Source organism: Tachyglossus aculeatus, chromosome 11 (assembly GCF_015852505.1).
Source record: "Tachyglossus aculeatus isolate mTacAcu1 chromosome 11, mTacAcu1.pri, whole genome shotgun sequence".
Lineage (NCBI taxonomy): Eukaryota > Metazoa > Chordata > Mammalia > Monotremata > Tachyglossidae > Tachyglossus > Tachyglossus aculeatus.
In genome coordinates this window covers 57209499-57222483 of record NC_052076.1, presented here as the reverse complement: position 1 = coordinate 57222483, position 12985 = coordinate 57209499, and the positions used below count along the sequence as shown (strand labels likewise).

Genomic DNA, 12985 nt, shown 5'->3' with positions numbered 1-12985 from the left:
AGCTCTGCTGTGTGACTTTGGGCAAGTCACTTTACTTCTATGTGCCTCAGTTACCTCATCTGTAAAATGGGACTGCGAGCCCCACATGAGACAGGGACTGTGTTCAACTAGATTTGCTCGCATCCACCCCAGAGCTTAGTACCGTGCCTGGCACGTAGTAAGCGCTTAACAAATAGCAGTATTGTCATTATTATCAATAAATGCAGTCACCGGTGGAATGCCCTGTGGTCTCAGACAGAGCCCGAGAAACCAGCCCAAAAGCAAGAGAAACTGAATGACAAATAGGCTGTGAGAGAGACAGGAGGTGTGTTTGAAGAGACCGGGAATGCTTCAGGGTCAGGTGCTAGCGTTCCATCATTTGCCACGTTTTAAGAAGGTGCCCCCCAACAAAATGAGGCTGCCACAGCCAGGTTTTCTCGAGATCCCCTTCCAGCCCTAACGGTCCGTGAAATGCTTCTGTCACCCAGTGATCGAGGGGTCCTCCGATTGGCAAAAGGTTGGGGGGGAGGGAGGGACAACTGGCTTGACTTGGCCCAATCCTTTCTTGATTCGCTCCAGGCCCCAGCTCCTTCAACGAAGCGGTGAGTTACATCCAGTCCCAGTATGAAAACAAGAACAAGTCCACCAACAAGGAGATCTACACACACATCACCTGTGCCACGGACACCAACAACATCCAGTTCGTCTTTGACGCCGTGACGGACGTCATCATTGCCAACAACCTGCGAGGCTGTGGACTCTACTGAGGCTTCCCTCCCACCCTCCTCATCCTCTATCCCCCTCCCATCCTCGCCTTCCCTTTCCCACCCCTCCTCTTTACCCTAACCCTCCCCGCCAGCCCCAACCCTACTAGGAGAAGAGAACCTCGATGTTCTTGAGATCACTCTGACGACAATGGAAATGAAGGAAAAGGAGAATGGGAGTGGAATAATTTAGGAAGCTCTTCCCTGTCCCTCCTCTAAAGAGTCTCCTTTCCCCTGGTGTCCTCCTCTTCTCCCGTCCTCCTCCCCAGTCTTTCTGAGGTCCAGTGTTCATGCTAACAGGGAATCCGGAGGCCAGGAGAACGGTTCTGTGGAATCCATCGGGGTCGTTTCACCGGCCTCCCATTTTCAAAAGCCTTAAAGTATTGTAGCATTGAAATTCCAGAATCCTTTTGGTGGAAAACTGTTTGGGCTTTTGCTTTGAGTTATCGTTTCTTTCCCCACCTTCATCAGTCCCCCTGTTGAGAGGAAGAGCCAGGCAAACCCGTGGTGACTTCCCTTCCAACCCTCCCCCCTACTTATTCTGATGTGTTTCCGTGACCTCGGGCCTTCGGCCTGCGTGGGAGGGGGTTGGAAGGCTGATTTGTCCCAGGTGGCCTGGATATAGTGAGGAGATGCATAAGTGTGAAGGCTTAGTCTGTGGAACTAACCTCACAATGGGCAGCCCGAATCAGAATTGGCAGTACCAGACCGAGTGTTGGTGGGCATTGTGCGATCGTGACCCCTTTTGACTTTCTTTCAAACACTATCGGCTCATCCACTGCTTTGGCTTGCTTTCTGAAGCTTGTAAGGCTTCCCCTACTGTTCTCCATCAGAGTCCCAGCAATGCCACCGGTGCCAAGGTCCCTTTGTAAAACCGTTTGCTTGCCGTTTATCTTGCTGCTAACACTGTTTATCCAGGGTTTGGGGAGGATCCTCTCCCGCCTTAAAGCCCGTTTCCCTTTTCCCTCCCCTTCCGTGCCCAAGTTCAGTACGGACGACGCAGTGATCTGCCGTTCGGGAAGAGAATCATAATGAGGTCTTTTTGAGAGGTGGGGCTCTGGTTTCATGGCCGGGAGAAGCCAAAGAGCAGTTCTCTTCTGCCTTCATTCAGGGCTTTTCTTTCATGTGGATTAGAGCCTGTGGTTCTGCTGAAGGTCAAGCCCAGCAGCGTCGGTTGACATAGGAGCGTCTCTCCTAGATGTGCCCGGGGTCCCGTCTGGGACGGGGAACTCCCTTCTCTCCAAGGAGAAAGGACCGAGCAGAGAGGAAGGGGCTTGGAGGGAGGATGCTCCCAGATGGAGAAATGAAGGAGTGAGAGAAGGAAGTAGGAGGGCAGGGGCTGCCAACAGGCTTGCAAAACTCTTCAGAGCCTACAAGTCTTGGGGGTGTCAGCAAATGGAGAAAGTCGGCAGCGTGAGGCTGACGGCTTAAGGCATCAAGAGAGTAAGCACTAGCTCTCCCAGCCTAGTGCCTAGCGAGAATCTGGCAGCGGGTCACAAGAGAACTAGGCCCCAGGATAAAATTGTGTGGGAGTCCCTGTTGGGCAGGGAAGGGTGATATTTGTGCTGTAGGCAGCCGCTTCTGTTCTTTGAGCTATGTAAGATGGGGAGAGGCAGGAGAGGGGAAAGGCTCAGGGAAGAGAGCAGGAAGGCCTGGTGGAGTTTTGTCAGGGCATCAGGGAAGCCCAGGGCCAGACTTTAGGGGTTGGGAAAGGGGAGATTGGCAGGGTGGGACAAGGTAGAGGGGATGGAGGGGACTGGGGAAAGGGGGTGAGCAAACAGAAAGGCAGATGAAGTGAGGGTGGCGGGGACTGGGCATGGCAAGGGAATGGTGGGACTGAAGAAGAGTGGGACTGGAGAAGTGAGGGAGGGGCCAGGGTGGGACTCTGAAAGGAAAACCTGAGCTTCTGGCTCTGAGAGTTTTTCCTCTTGTTTCTCACAGAGAGATGACAATCCACTTCCTCACGGGTTGTTTCCCGGTTGGTCTGTCGGTGGTTGGAGGACCGCGGACCGTTTCGGCCTAGGCAGGGTTTGGGGTGAAAAGTGATGAATCGCCCTGAGCTGGAAACGATTAGAAAGGATGAAGTAAGGTCTCCCCTTTTAAAGGGCCAGGCCCCCAGCTTGGATCCCACAGCTAGAATCCCACCCGATGTGGGTAGAAATCAGCTTGTGAGGTTGGGAAGGGATGGGAGGCAAGAGGGGAAGGGGCAGACAGGCAGGCTCTTTTCATGGACACTCATGAGTTTTTTTGAAAAACCCTACTGGGTTGTGTGCTCATGCAAAAAAAGGGGAGGGGGGTGCGGCTGAGATAGAAGCAAGGAGAGCCACCCTTGCGTTCCCGAGAGAAATGTAAGATGTGACTGGTAGCCTGTTCCCTTACTGGCCGGACACATGGCTACATTTAGGAGTAGGTGACAGCTGATGTTTTCCATGGCAACTGGCTCTGCAGCATCCTCTGGGTCCCATGCTGAAGGCAGCAGAATATACCTTGATCATGAGGAAACAGACACCTGTGAAAGTGGGCCTTTTCCATTCTCTGACACATTAATCTTTGGCGCAAGACAACATGGAGGAAAGAGCAGATGTTTGGGCCGCTACAAATCATGACAAATGGAAGACGAATTATTTTCTAGTGCGTAGAGCACAGGCCTGGGATCAGAAGGACTTGGGTCCTAATCCTGGCTCCATTACCTGGGTAACCTGAAGTTCTCTGTGCTTCAGTCACTTCATCTATAAAATGGAGATTAAGATGGTGAGCCCCCTGTGGGACCTGGACTGTGTCCAGCCTGATTAGCCTGTACCTACCCCAGCACATAGTACAGTACCTGGCACATAGTAAGCATTTAACAAATACCATTAAAAAAAAAGTGGGATGAGAAGATGGACCAGGGCATGGTAGAGAGCCCATGGACAATGGTGGGGAAGCTTTCTAGAAGCTGCCATCACACTTGAGATTCCAAGTCCATGTGTTTGTTTTTAGCCAGAACTTAGTCTTTTCTTTTCTTCATGCTGAATCTGATTTCCCAATCCAGAATTCCTACCTTGAGGCCAGATGGAGTTTCATGAGAATGAGTTTGAGCCTTGTCTGGGTTTTTGGTGAGCAGGTGTGTTAGTGGGTCCCGGAAGACTCTCTCTCCCAGTTTATTATGCTCCAGGAATCTGCCTTGTGCTTGAGAAGTGTGGGTAATGGTTGAACAGGTTACGCATCTTACGAGAAAAGAATGATTAATATCCTCCTTCCTTTGAGTCAGTAAATTGGTACGGGTTGCTCTCCAGGGATTCCTCAAGGGGGTAATAATAATACTGTTTAGATGCCGCCTCCGCCAATCTTGGGGAAATTTAGGTGACCCATTCACTTGGACAGAAGAGATCTCTGGGTCCATCTCTTCTTTTGAATTGTTTTGTTTCCACTCCCTCCCCAACCCTTCTGGTCTGGAAACTTTCCAAGAAGCTGTGCTGGTGTCACAGTATAACTGCCCTGATCCCAACCGGGGGGCAACTGCCGGGCTTAAGACTTACGTGGTATTTGTTAAATGTGTGGCAAGTAGAAGGCACTGAGTAGGCTAGAGAAGACAATCCGTGCTGGGCATCAAAAGCCACTTGCCTCTGCCCCACCTCCCCTGACATAGGACTTTGACTTTAGGCAGCTTTTGCTGGATAGGTTTGTTATCCATCTCCTGAGATGAACATCAGTGTTCCTAGTGAAAATAGCTCTTGGGCTTTCATTTCTTACCCTGAACCTTGCTCTCCAGGCTCTGACCCTGAGTTTCCCTTCCAAAATTCCTCCCAGAGGCACCTAGTCTTTTAGGACTCTTCTGCCCAATCCCATTTCCTACCTCTCTCCGGCTTGCCACTTACTTTCCAAGGCATTTTCGTGCTGAGAGGAAAGGGTGTCCAGTTTCTGTAAATTAGCCTGGCTTTGTTTCCCAGGTCACAAACACCCATTTAATAACTTAGAAATTACACCCTAACTACAGACCGTGTAATTGTATGCTGTGTCTCGGGGGGAAATGATGACTCTGCTTGGTTATTTCTGCCTTCAAAACCGGTAAAATTACAATGCCCTGAAAACCACAAACGGCCGAGTATGTTGAAGAGCACAGAGGTAGCATAATGGCTTGCCATGTTGTAATAAGAACCCAGAGTTTCCACTTAGTTTTATAATTAACTAGTAGTTACATGTTCTTGCTACTTTTAGTGTGTGTGGAATAATCAGTGGATCCCTCACACTCCAGAGAAGATATCAGCAGCCCCAGAATTCCTTGAAATAACTGGAGGGTCTGTTTCCTGTGATCTTTCCTGGTGTGGCTTATAGAACAAGGACCCTTGAAGTCCTCAGAGTAAAGAGCTTATGTGACATCAATGTGTTGTAAAGTGATGCTATGGCCTCCTTTCACTAGTGTTGATTTTTAGTAGGGTTGCAGTCAGGAGAAGGAACTCAGAAATTTATGGTCAGCTGGCAAGAATCCTGGGAGCTTTTGGTAAACTGGCCTTGCAAGTAGGAACCAGAGTTTACCATCCCAGATTTCCCCCCCACAGAAGTATAAATGAAATTGGTCTTTTTAAAATGCCCATTCGTGAGTAAATGGCTTATGACAGAGCTTTTTTACGAACAAACTTGATTTTGAATCGGTCCAACTGGAAGAGTTTTGGTTTAGGTGGGTAATTTGAAAAATAGTGATTTTGCCCCTCTGATGGAGAACTCACTAAACTGTGGCAGGGCGAGTGGGGATGGTGGGAGGAGGAGAGGACAGGGTGATGCTGCTAGAATCTGCCTCATTTTTCCACCTTTTGGGACTTTCTGAAGATAAGGTGACTGTTCTCCCTCTCCTCCTTCCCTCTCCCCTCCCCTGGCCTGCTCACAACTCTCCCAATCGGTGGCAACAGTTGTCCCTAGCTTCTGAGGCCACGGGTGTTTTCTGGAGTCCTAGGGAAAGCCCTGCCTGTTATCAGTGAATCAATCAGTCGGTGGTATTTATTGAGCACTTATTATGTGCAGAGCACTGTGCTAAGGGCTTACCTAGCTAGCAAGAGGCAGTTCCCATTCCTGATGACTGTGCATGCAAACCAAAGGGTATTTGTGGGAAAAGGAGACCATTCTCAATGGTTAAAATCATGGGCACCTCCTCCTTCTCCTCCCCACACAGGGCTGATCTTGGGTGGCCATTGTGAGAGAAGGCACTAGTCAGAGGTCAGTTGGATTCTCTGAGACTCATGCCTATGCCCTAGTGACCCCCAGAGCCTCCGGAATCTTGAAAGGTTCAGAGGAGTCAGGTATGAGTCCATGGGACTCCAAACCCGGCCACCCTGGCTTCAGGAAATCTAGGAAAATTGTACTGGGCTTCAGGCCCATACTTGAGGGGCTTGGCCCGAGCTGAGCACATCCTGTGCCTCTATCGTCAGTTGAATCCCTGTTGAAGGGGGAGTTGTAAATATGGAAAGGGGGCAAGAAACTTCTAAGCAGACCTGCACCTAAGGCAACCAATAGAGCAGGCAGGGAGTGAGCTGTCTGGTTCTTTCAGCTCCCAGAACTCCACAGTCCGCCACTTCCTCAGTAGCCAGCTCCTTCCGCCTAACCTACAATTAATCAATCAATCAATCGTATTTATTGAGCGCTTACTGTGTGCAGAGCACTGTACTAAGCGCTTGGGAAGTACAAGTTGGCAACATATAGAGACGGTCCTTACCCAACAGTGGGCTCACAGTCTAAAAGGGGGAGACAATTCTGCCGCATGTCAGGCCCCTGCCTTTCACATCCATGAAGAGTTTGTGGTTACTAACTCAGCCCTCACTGTCTCTTCAGACTAAACCTTTACAGCATTTCAGCCATTTCTTGTGGCCCCTATTTTCCAGCTTTGCTCTTCTCTTTCTTGCTCTTTGCTGAGCCCCCTCCACTTCCTCCGAGTCTCGTTGAGTGTGAAGCCCCAAGCTAAAATAAGCCCACTAGAAGGGGCCCAAACAAGAGGACAGAAGAGACCAGGTGCCTTTCTCTTCCCCTTATGAAAAGACTAGGGCAGAATCCTGTTGAGTCCAGAAGACAAGACAGCAGAGTTTTCATCAAAACGGTAAGGGGATTCTTGCCTGTGTTCTTTGCTTCTAACTTCTCTTGCCTGGGCTTCATCCCCCTCAGAACTTGCAAGTGGTCTTCTCCTCTTTCTAAGTTCTTTCCACTACTGCCGCTTCTCTCAGACAGATGCAATAACTGTAGCCAGCCAGCCAGCATGAAGCACCGCCTCCTCTCTTCTCTCCCCAATCCCGGGGCTCCCACGTCCTCCCTGCTCATTCCCCCTTCCCCTCTCCGGCTCAACCTTCCTTCCTTCCTTCCCAACCCTTGTTTCCTCCCCACAGGAACACCACAACCTGCTGAGGTGACTTTTCCCTCTGACCTCTTTCTCGCTCGTTGGTGAAACCTTCTTTCAGGCTCAGTGCCCCCGGCCCTTCTTTCCTAGGCCACCTGGATTAACTGTAATTTTGTAAGAAGAGTGACTTGTTGGTTTAATAAATCTTTAGTTACTGTAATAATTTATTGGCTGTCCATAAAGTATTTATTAGTCACCAACTGTTAATAAAGTGCCAGCTCTTTTCTAGCGTCAGCGTGTGTGTTTGTGCTGCCTTCCTCCTGGCCGTTTATGACCTTCCCGTTTCTGGGCATGAGAGCAGTGTCACCCCACACCTCTCTGACGGGTTCTTTGGTCAGATGCGCCGCGGTTGTTGTCGCCTGAAGCCCTAGGACTTGAGGATGCTGTGAAGGCAACCAGACAGTGAGGAAAGATTGCCCATCCTCTCTGCAACTGGCCTGCCCAACTCTGCCTCACCTCCTGGGTGAGGCCGGGCGTGGGTTGGAGCCATGCTGCAGCTGTCCGGCTTCCAGCTGGATGTGACAAAATGGCACATGGTCCTTGGGACCCCAGAAGAGTTACTAGAGGAAGTACTGCTGTGTTGATGTTCAAATGTCTTATGGTTTCTCTTTGAACTGTTTGCAGGATCTTTTTCAATGTACCATTGGGACTGTCCATTCCTGAGCCACTTGAAGGGGTAATTGGTTTCCACCACGTGGTGATGTTTCCAAAGGACCCAAGGGCATTACCAGCGATGTGGGGCATCAAGTGCCGGGATGGCGATCTCAAGCCCTGCAATAGGAGGGGCCCCGACAGCCAGTGAGAGTTAGAGATAGAGGCTGGGCGTCCAAAGCCCCTCAGAGGCCTGGGCTGATCCCTGGTGCACAGGGAATCATTCGAAGGCATAAAAAGAGTAGCACGTTATTAAGACCGGCATACGGTTGAAACAGACCAGCAGGAGAAATTCTATAGCAACCACTCTGAATTCCTCTCTGGCCCATAGAAACGGAAAAAGATAGCAAGGCCTCAGGTGGGATCTGGACACCCTCCTCACTAGACCCTGGAGACAAAGAACAAGCTCTGACTGGTCGATTGTCCTAGTTTGATGCGAACTCCCCGTGCAAATGGAGATTTCTTGCTGAGATTGGGAAAAATAGCTGTTGCCTCTAACTCCTGTGCTTGTCGCTTCTGGATTCTAAGCATCTCTGTGTGTGTGCATGAGAAAGATCTGTCTGTCTGCCCTTTGGGTTCTTCTGTCACTTTCAGGAATTTCCCTCTGCTAATTCCGTTGTGTTCTCCTAAGTGCTTAGTGCAGTGCTCTGCACAGAGTAAGCGTTCAATAAATACCACGGGTTGATCAATTGATTTGGCAGGACTTTCCGTTTCCCCTGAGGGAGCAGACTCCTGAGATGTTGAGGTGCTAAGAGCTATTTCATTGCCCACCTGACTCCTGAGAGATTCAGTCCCCTCTCTCAGGGTGACTGCAATTCCATTTTTTCGAAGGGGGTCCACTGGGGTAATGTGATAATGGAATGTAGTGAGTGATTCAAACAATTTTCTGAATGGCTCCATTAGGTTAATATGATCATACAGATTACCGACTGACTCTTTCGGGAGCCGGAGAATACAATTTTCTGATTGACTCTCGAAAGGTAATAAGGTAATACGAGTTTACTGGATTAGTCTATTCGAGTAGAAGGATGATATCATTTGCTAAATGACTGTAGATGGGTAGCCTGGTAATGCAGATTATTGAATGACTCTACCAGGGCACTGATAACATAATATACTGCAGGATAAACTGGATTTAGATTTACCCAGCAACCAATGATGACGAGGGTTCTGTGATGATACAATTAACTGACTGGCAATAGGTAATGTAATGAGGCAAATGCAGAAATAATTTGCCAGAGGAGGTATTAACGAAAAAAGCTGGAAGCAGATTCAGATTGCCTTAATGTGGTCCTAAGCGTTTAGTGCAGTGATGATGATAATGGCATTTATTAAGCGCTTACTATGTGCAAAGCACTGTTCTAAGCACTGGGGAGGTTACAAGGTGATCAGGTTGTCCCACGGGGGGCTCACAGTCTTAATCCCCATTTTACAGATGAGGTAACTGAGGCCCAGAGAAGTGAAGTGACTTGCCCAAAGTCACACAGCTGACAATTGGCAGAGCCGGAATTTGAACCCGTGACCTTTGACTCCAAAGCCCGGGCTCTTTCCACTGAGCCACGCTGCTTCTCTTCACGCTGCAGTGCTGTGCACACAGTAATAATGATGGTATTTGTTAAGCGCTTACTATGTGCCAGGCACTGTACTAAGCGCTGGGGTGGATACAAGAAAATAAGTACCCAATAAATACTACTGATTGGTTAGATAGTCAGATATTTGTGATATTGACTAGATAAACTAATCACACTCACAAATGGACTGCAGAAAGAAGCTACAGGGGTTGGCTAGGAGCAGTGACTTTTAAATAAGATGCAACCCATCTCTCACATACACATACGCAGACACACACATGCACGCATTCATTCAATCGTATTTATTGAGCGCTTACTGTGTGCAGAGCACTGTACTAAGCGCTTGGGCAGTACAAGTCGGCAACACATAGAGACGGTCCCTACCCAACAGCGGACTCACAGTCTAGAAGGGGGAGACAGACAACAACACAAGATATACTTATTGCTGCATGCACACATAACAGTCGCTGTCACAGACACAGCCAGTCGCCACCATCAGCTCAGCAAAGCGAGAAGCAGCATGATCTGGTGGCTAGAGCATAGGACTAGCAGTCGGAGGTCCTGGGTTCTAATCCCAGCTCCACCGCTTGCCTGCTGTGTGACCTTGGGCAAGTCACCTAACTTCTCTGGGTCTCAGTTCCCTCATCTGCAAAATGGGGGCATTCAATACCCGTTCTCCCTTCTACTTAAACTGTGAGCCTCACGTGGTGGGACCTATCTTGTATCTATCCCAGTGCTTAGTACAATGCTTGGCATGTAGTAAGTTCTTAACAAAAACCATTATTATTTGCCAGAGAAGTACAGACAGGGTCTGATATTTGGAGCGCTGCTCAGAGGTGTGGCTTTCTGGATCACACCGCGGAGTCTGAGGGGGTTTTTCTCTCTGCCTACCCACTTGAGGTCAACCAAACTGAGGCGAGCAGTTTGGTTTGCGTCGGTGGCGTCCACCGAAAGCAGGAGGTGTTGTTACCTAATTTCTCTCGCCTAAACCTAACTCTCTTTCTCTTTCCCTGCCCCTGTCTCTCTCTGTCTGTCTCTGTTCCCTTTCTGACTTGCTTCTGGCTGCAGAACCGCATGCACGAGTCTCTCATGCTCTTCGACTCCATCTGTAACAACAAATTCTTCATTGATACCTCCATCATTCTCTTCCTCAACAAGAAAGATCTATTTGCCGAGAAGATCAAGAAGTCACCTCTGACCATCTGCTTCCCTGAATATACAGGTACGTGTGGCGGCAACTCAGCTCCCCGGGGGCCTGAAGCCGGCGGCCCTGGGGAACCGTGGGAGCCTGGGCCACTGAGGAGCGACTTGTTCGGACCAGGTTGGCAAATGCACGTGTGGGTGATGATGCCTGCGAGTCTGAGAGGGTCAAGTGGGCAACTGGACTCCCGTGGTACCGGGAAAATGGTTGCCTGTTGATGTGGATGGAGGGGATGCCACAGTGTGCTGGGGAGGTACATATTTATTCTATTTTGTTAATATGTTTTGTTGTCTGTCTCCCCCTTCTAGCCTGTGAGCCCGCTGTTGGGTAGGGACTGTCTCTACCTGTTGCCAACGAGCGCTTAGTACAGTGCTCTGCACACAGTAAGCGCTCAATAAATACGATTGAATGAATGAATGAAGGCAGGTGGGCAGTAGGAGACGCCAGAGATTGCTTTCTTTTTTGTTTTTTTTTCATGGTATTTGGCAATCAATCAATCGATCAACTGTATTTATTGAGCGCTTACTGTGTGCAGAGCACTGTACTAAGCGCTTGGGAAGTACAAGTTGGCAACATATAGAGACGGTCCCTACCCAACAGTGGGCTCACAGTCTAGTGAGTACTTACTATGTGCCAGGAGCTGTACTAAGTAGTGTGCCGGGGTAGATACAAGCTCATCAGGTTGGATACAGTCCATGAGTCCCACATGGGGCTCACAGGCTTAATCCCCATTTTACAGATGAGGTAACTGAGGCGCTACAGCAGTGAAATGATTTGCCCAAGGTCCACAACAGACAAGTGGCGGAGCCGGGATTAGAACCTTGGTTCTCTGACTGTCAGGCCCGGCCTCTTTCCAGTAGGCGATGCTGCTTCCAGCCATCCTATATTACAGAAATAAGATATGCTACTTGGCCATTAGCTCTCCCTCCAATTGCTAAGGAAATTCCTCATTCTTTTCTCCTCCCACTTGCTCCCAGAAGCCAGGACATGGTGGGTGGTCTCCTCTTTTTTTTTTTTTTTGCCTGTTGCATTTAAGTGCTTACTATATGCCAGGCACTAAGCACAGGTGTTGATACAAGATAATCAGGTTGGACACAGTCCATGTCCCATATGGGGCTCACAGCCTTAATCCCCATTTTACAGATGAGGTATCAATCAATCAATCGTATTTATTGAGCGCTTACTGTGTGCAGAGCACTGTACTAAGTGCTTGGGAAGTACAAGTCGGCAACAAAGAGACAGTCCCTGCCCAACAGCGGGCTCACAGTCTAGAAGAAATAATAATAATAATAATGGCATTTATTAAGCGCTTACTATGTGCAAAGCACTGTTCTAAGCGCTGGGAAGGTTACAAGGTGATCAGGTTGTCCCACGGGGGGGCTCACAGTCTTAATCCCCATTTTGCAGATGAGGTAACTGAGGCCCAGAGAAGTTAAGCGACTTGCCCAAAGTCACACAGCTGGCAATTGGCGGAGCCGGGATTTGAACCCATGACCTCTGACTCCAAAGCCGTGTTCTTTTCCACTGAGCCACGCTGCTTCTCAGGCACGGAGACATTAAGTGATTTGCCCAAGGCCACACAGAAGACAAACGACAGAGCTAGAATTAGAACCCAGGTCTTCCTGATTCCCAGGCCCGTGCTCTATCCAAGAGGCCATGCTTTTTCTTAGCTGCCCCTATGTTCTCTCACAGTCTAGTCTGCCCAGCCCAAGTGAAATGGAGGGTTGAGCAATTAGCCCAAATGAATAACCCAGGCTTCAAAGTGGACTCCCTTCCCTTCCCCACAGCACCTATATATATGTATATATGTTTGTACATATTTCTCTATTTATTTATTTATTTATTTTATTTGTACATATCTATTCTTTTTATTTTGTTAGTATGTTTGGTTTTGTTCTCTGCCTCCCCCTTTTAGACTGTGAGCCCACTGTTGGGTAGGGACTGTCTCTATATGTTGCCAATTTGTACTTCCCAAGCGCTTAGCACAGTGCTCTGCACATAGTAAGCGCTCAATAAATGTGATTGATGATAATGATGACTCTCCTCTTGACCTGAATTGTCTATTTGGGAAATCCACACGAAGCATTTTACTTTACTGCAAAGTCTTTACTGCACTTAGGCTGAGCAGATTGAAGTTTGAGATGAGGCAAGAGATGTAGGGGGAGATATGAATCAATACGTCCCCTTTGACTCTGGGCTTGGCTGGCCCTGGTATAATAATAATAATAATGATGATCATCATCATCATAATAATAATGATGATGATGATCATCATCATCATAATGATGATGATAATGATGATGGCATTTATTAAGCGCTTACTATGTGCAACGCACTAAGTGCTGGGGAGGTTATAAGGTGATCAGGTTGTCTCACTGGGGGCTCACAATCTTAATCCCCAATTTACAGATGAGGTAACTGAGGCCCAGAGAAGTGAAGTGACTTGCCCAAAATCACACAG

General features: G+C 48.7%; 1 protein-coding gene across 3 annotated transcripts in view; it reads left to right on the top strand.

Annotated features, from left to right (window-relative positions):
• Nucleotides 1–12985, top strand: part of GNAO1 (G protein subunit alpha o1) — a 230376-nt gene that overhangs the window by 211701 nt on the left and 5690 nt on the right. For 2 of the 3 annotated variants that reach the window (XM_038753350.1, XM_038753349.1), the window contains exon 7: nucleotides 10392–10545. In XM_038753350.1, the coding sequence (XP_038609278.1) occupies nucleotides 10392–10545 (154 nt within the window). Of the gene's footprint in view, nucleotides 1–558; nucleotides 2456–10391; nucleotides 10546–12985 lie in introns of those variants that run through there. The other variant, XM_038753351.1, reaches the window with a different exon arrangement.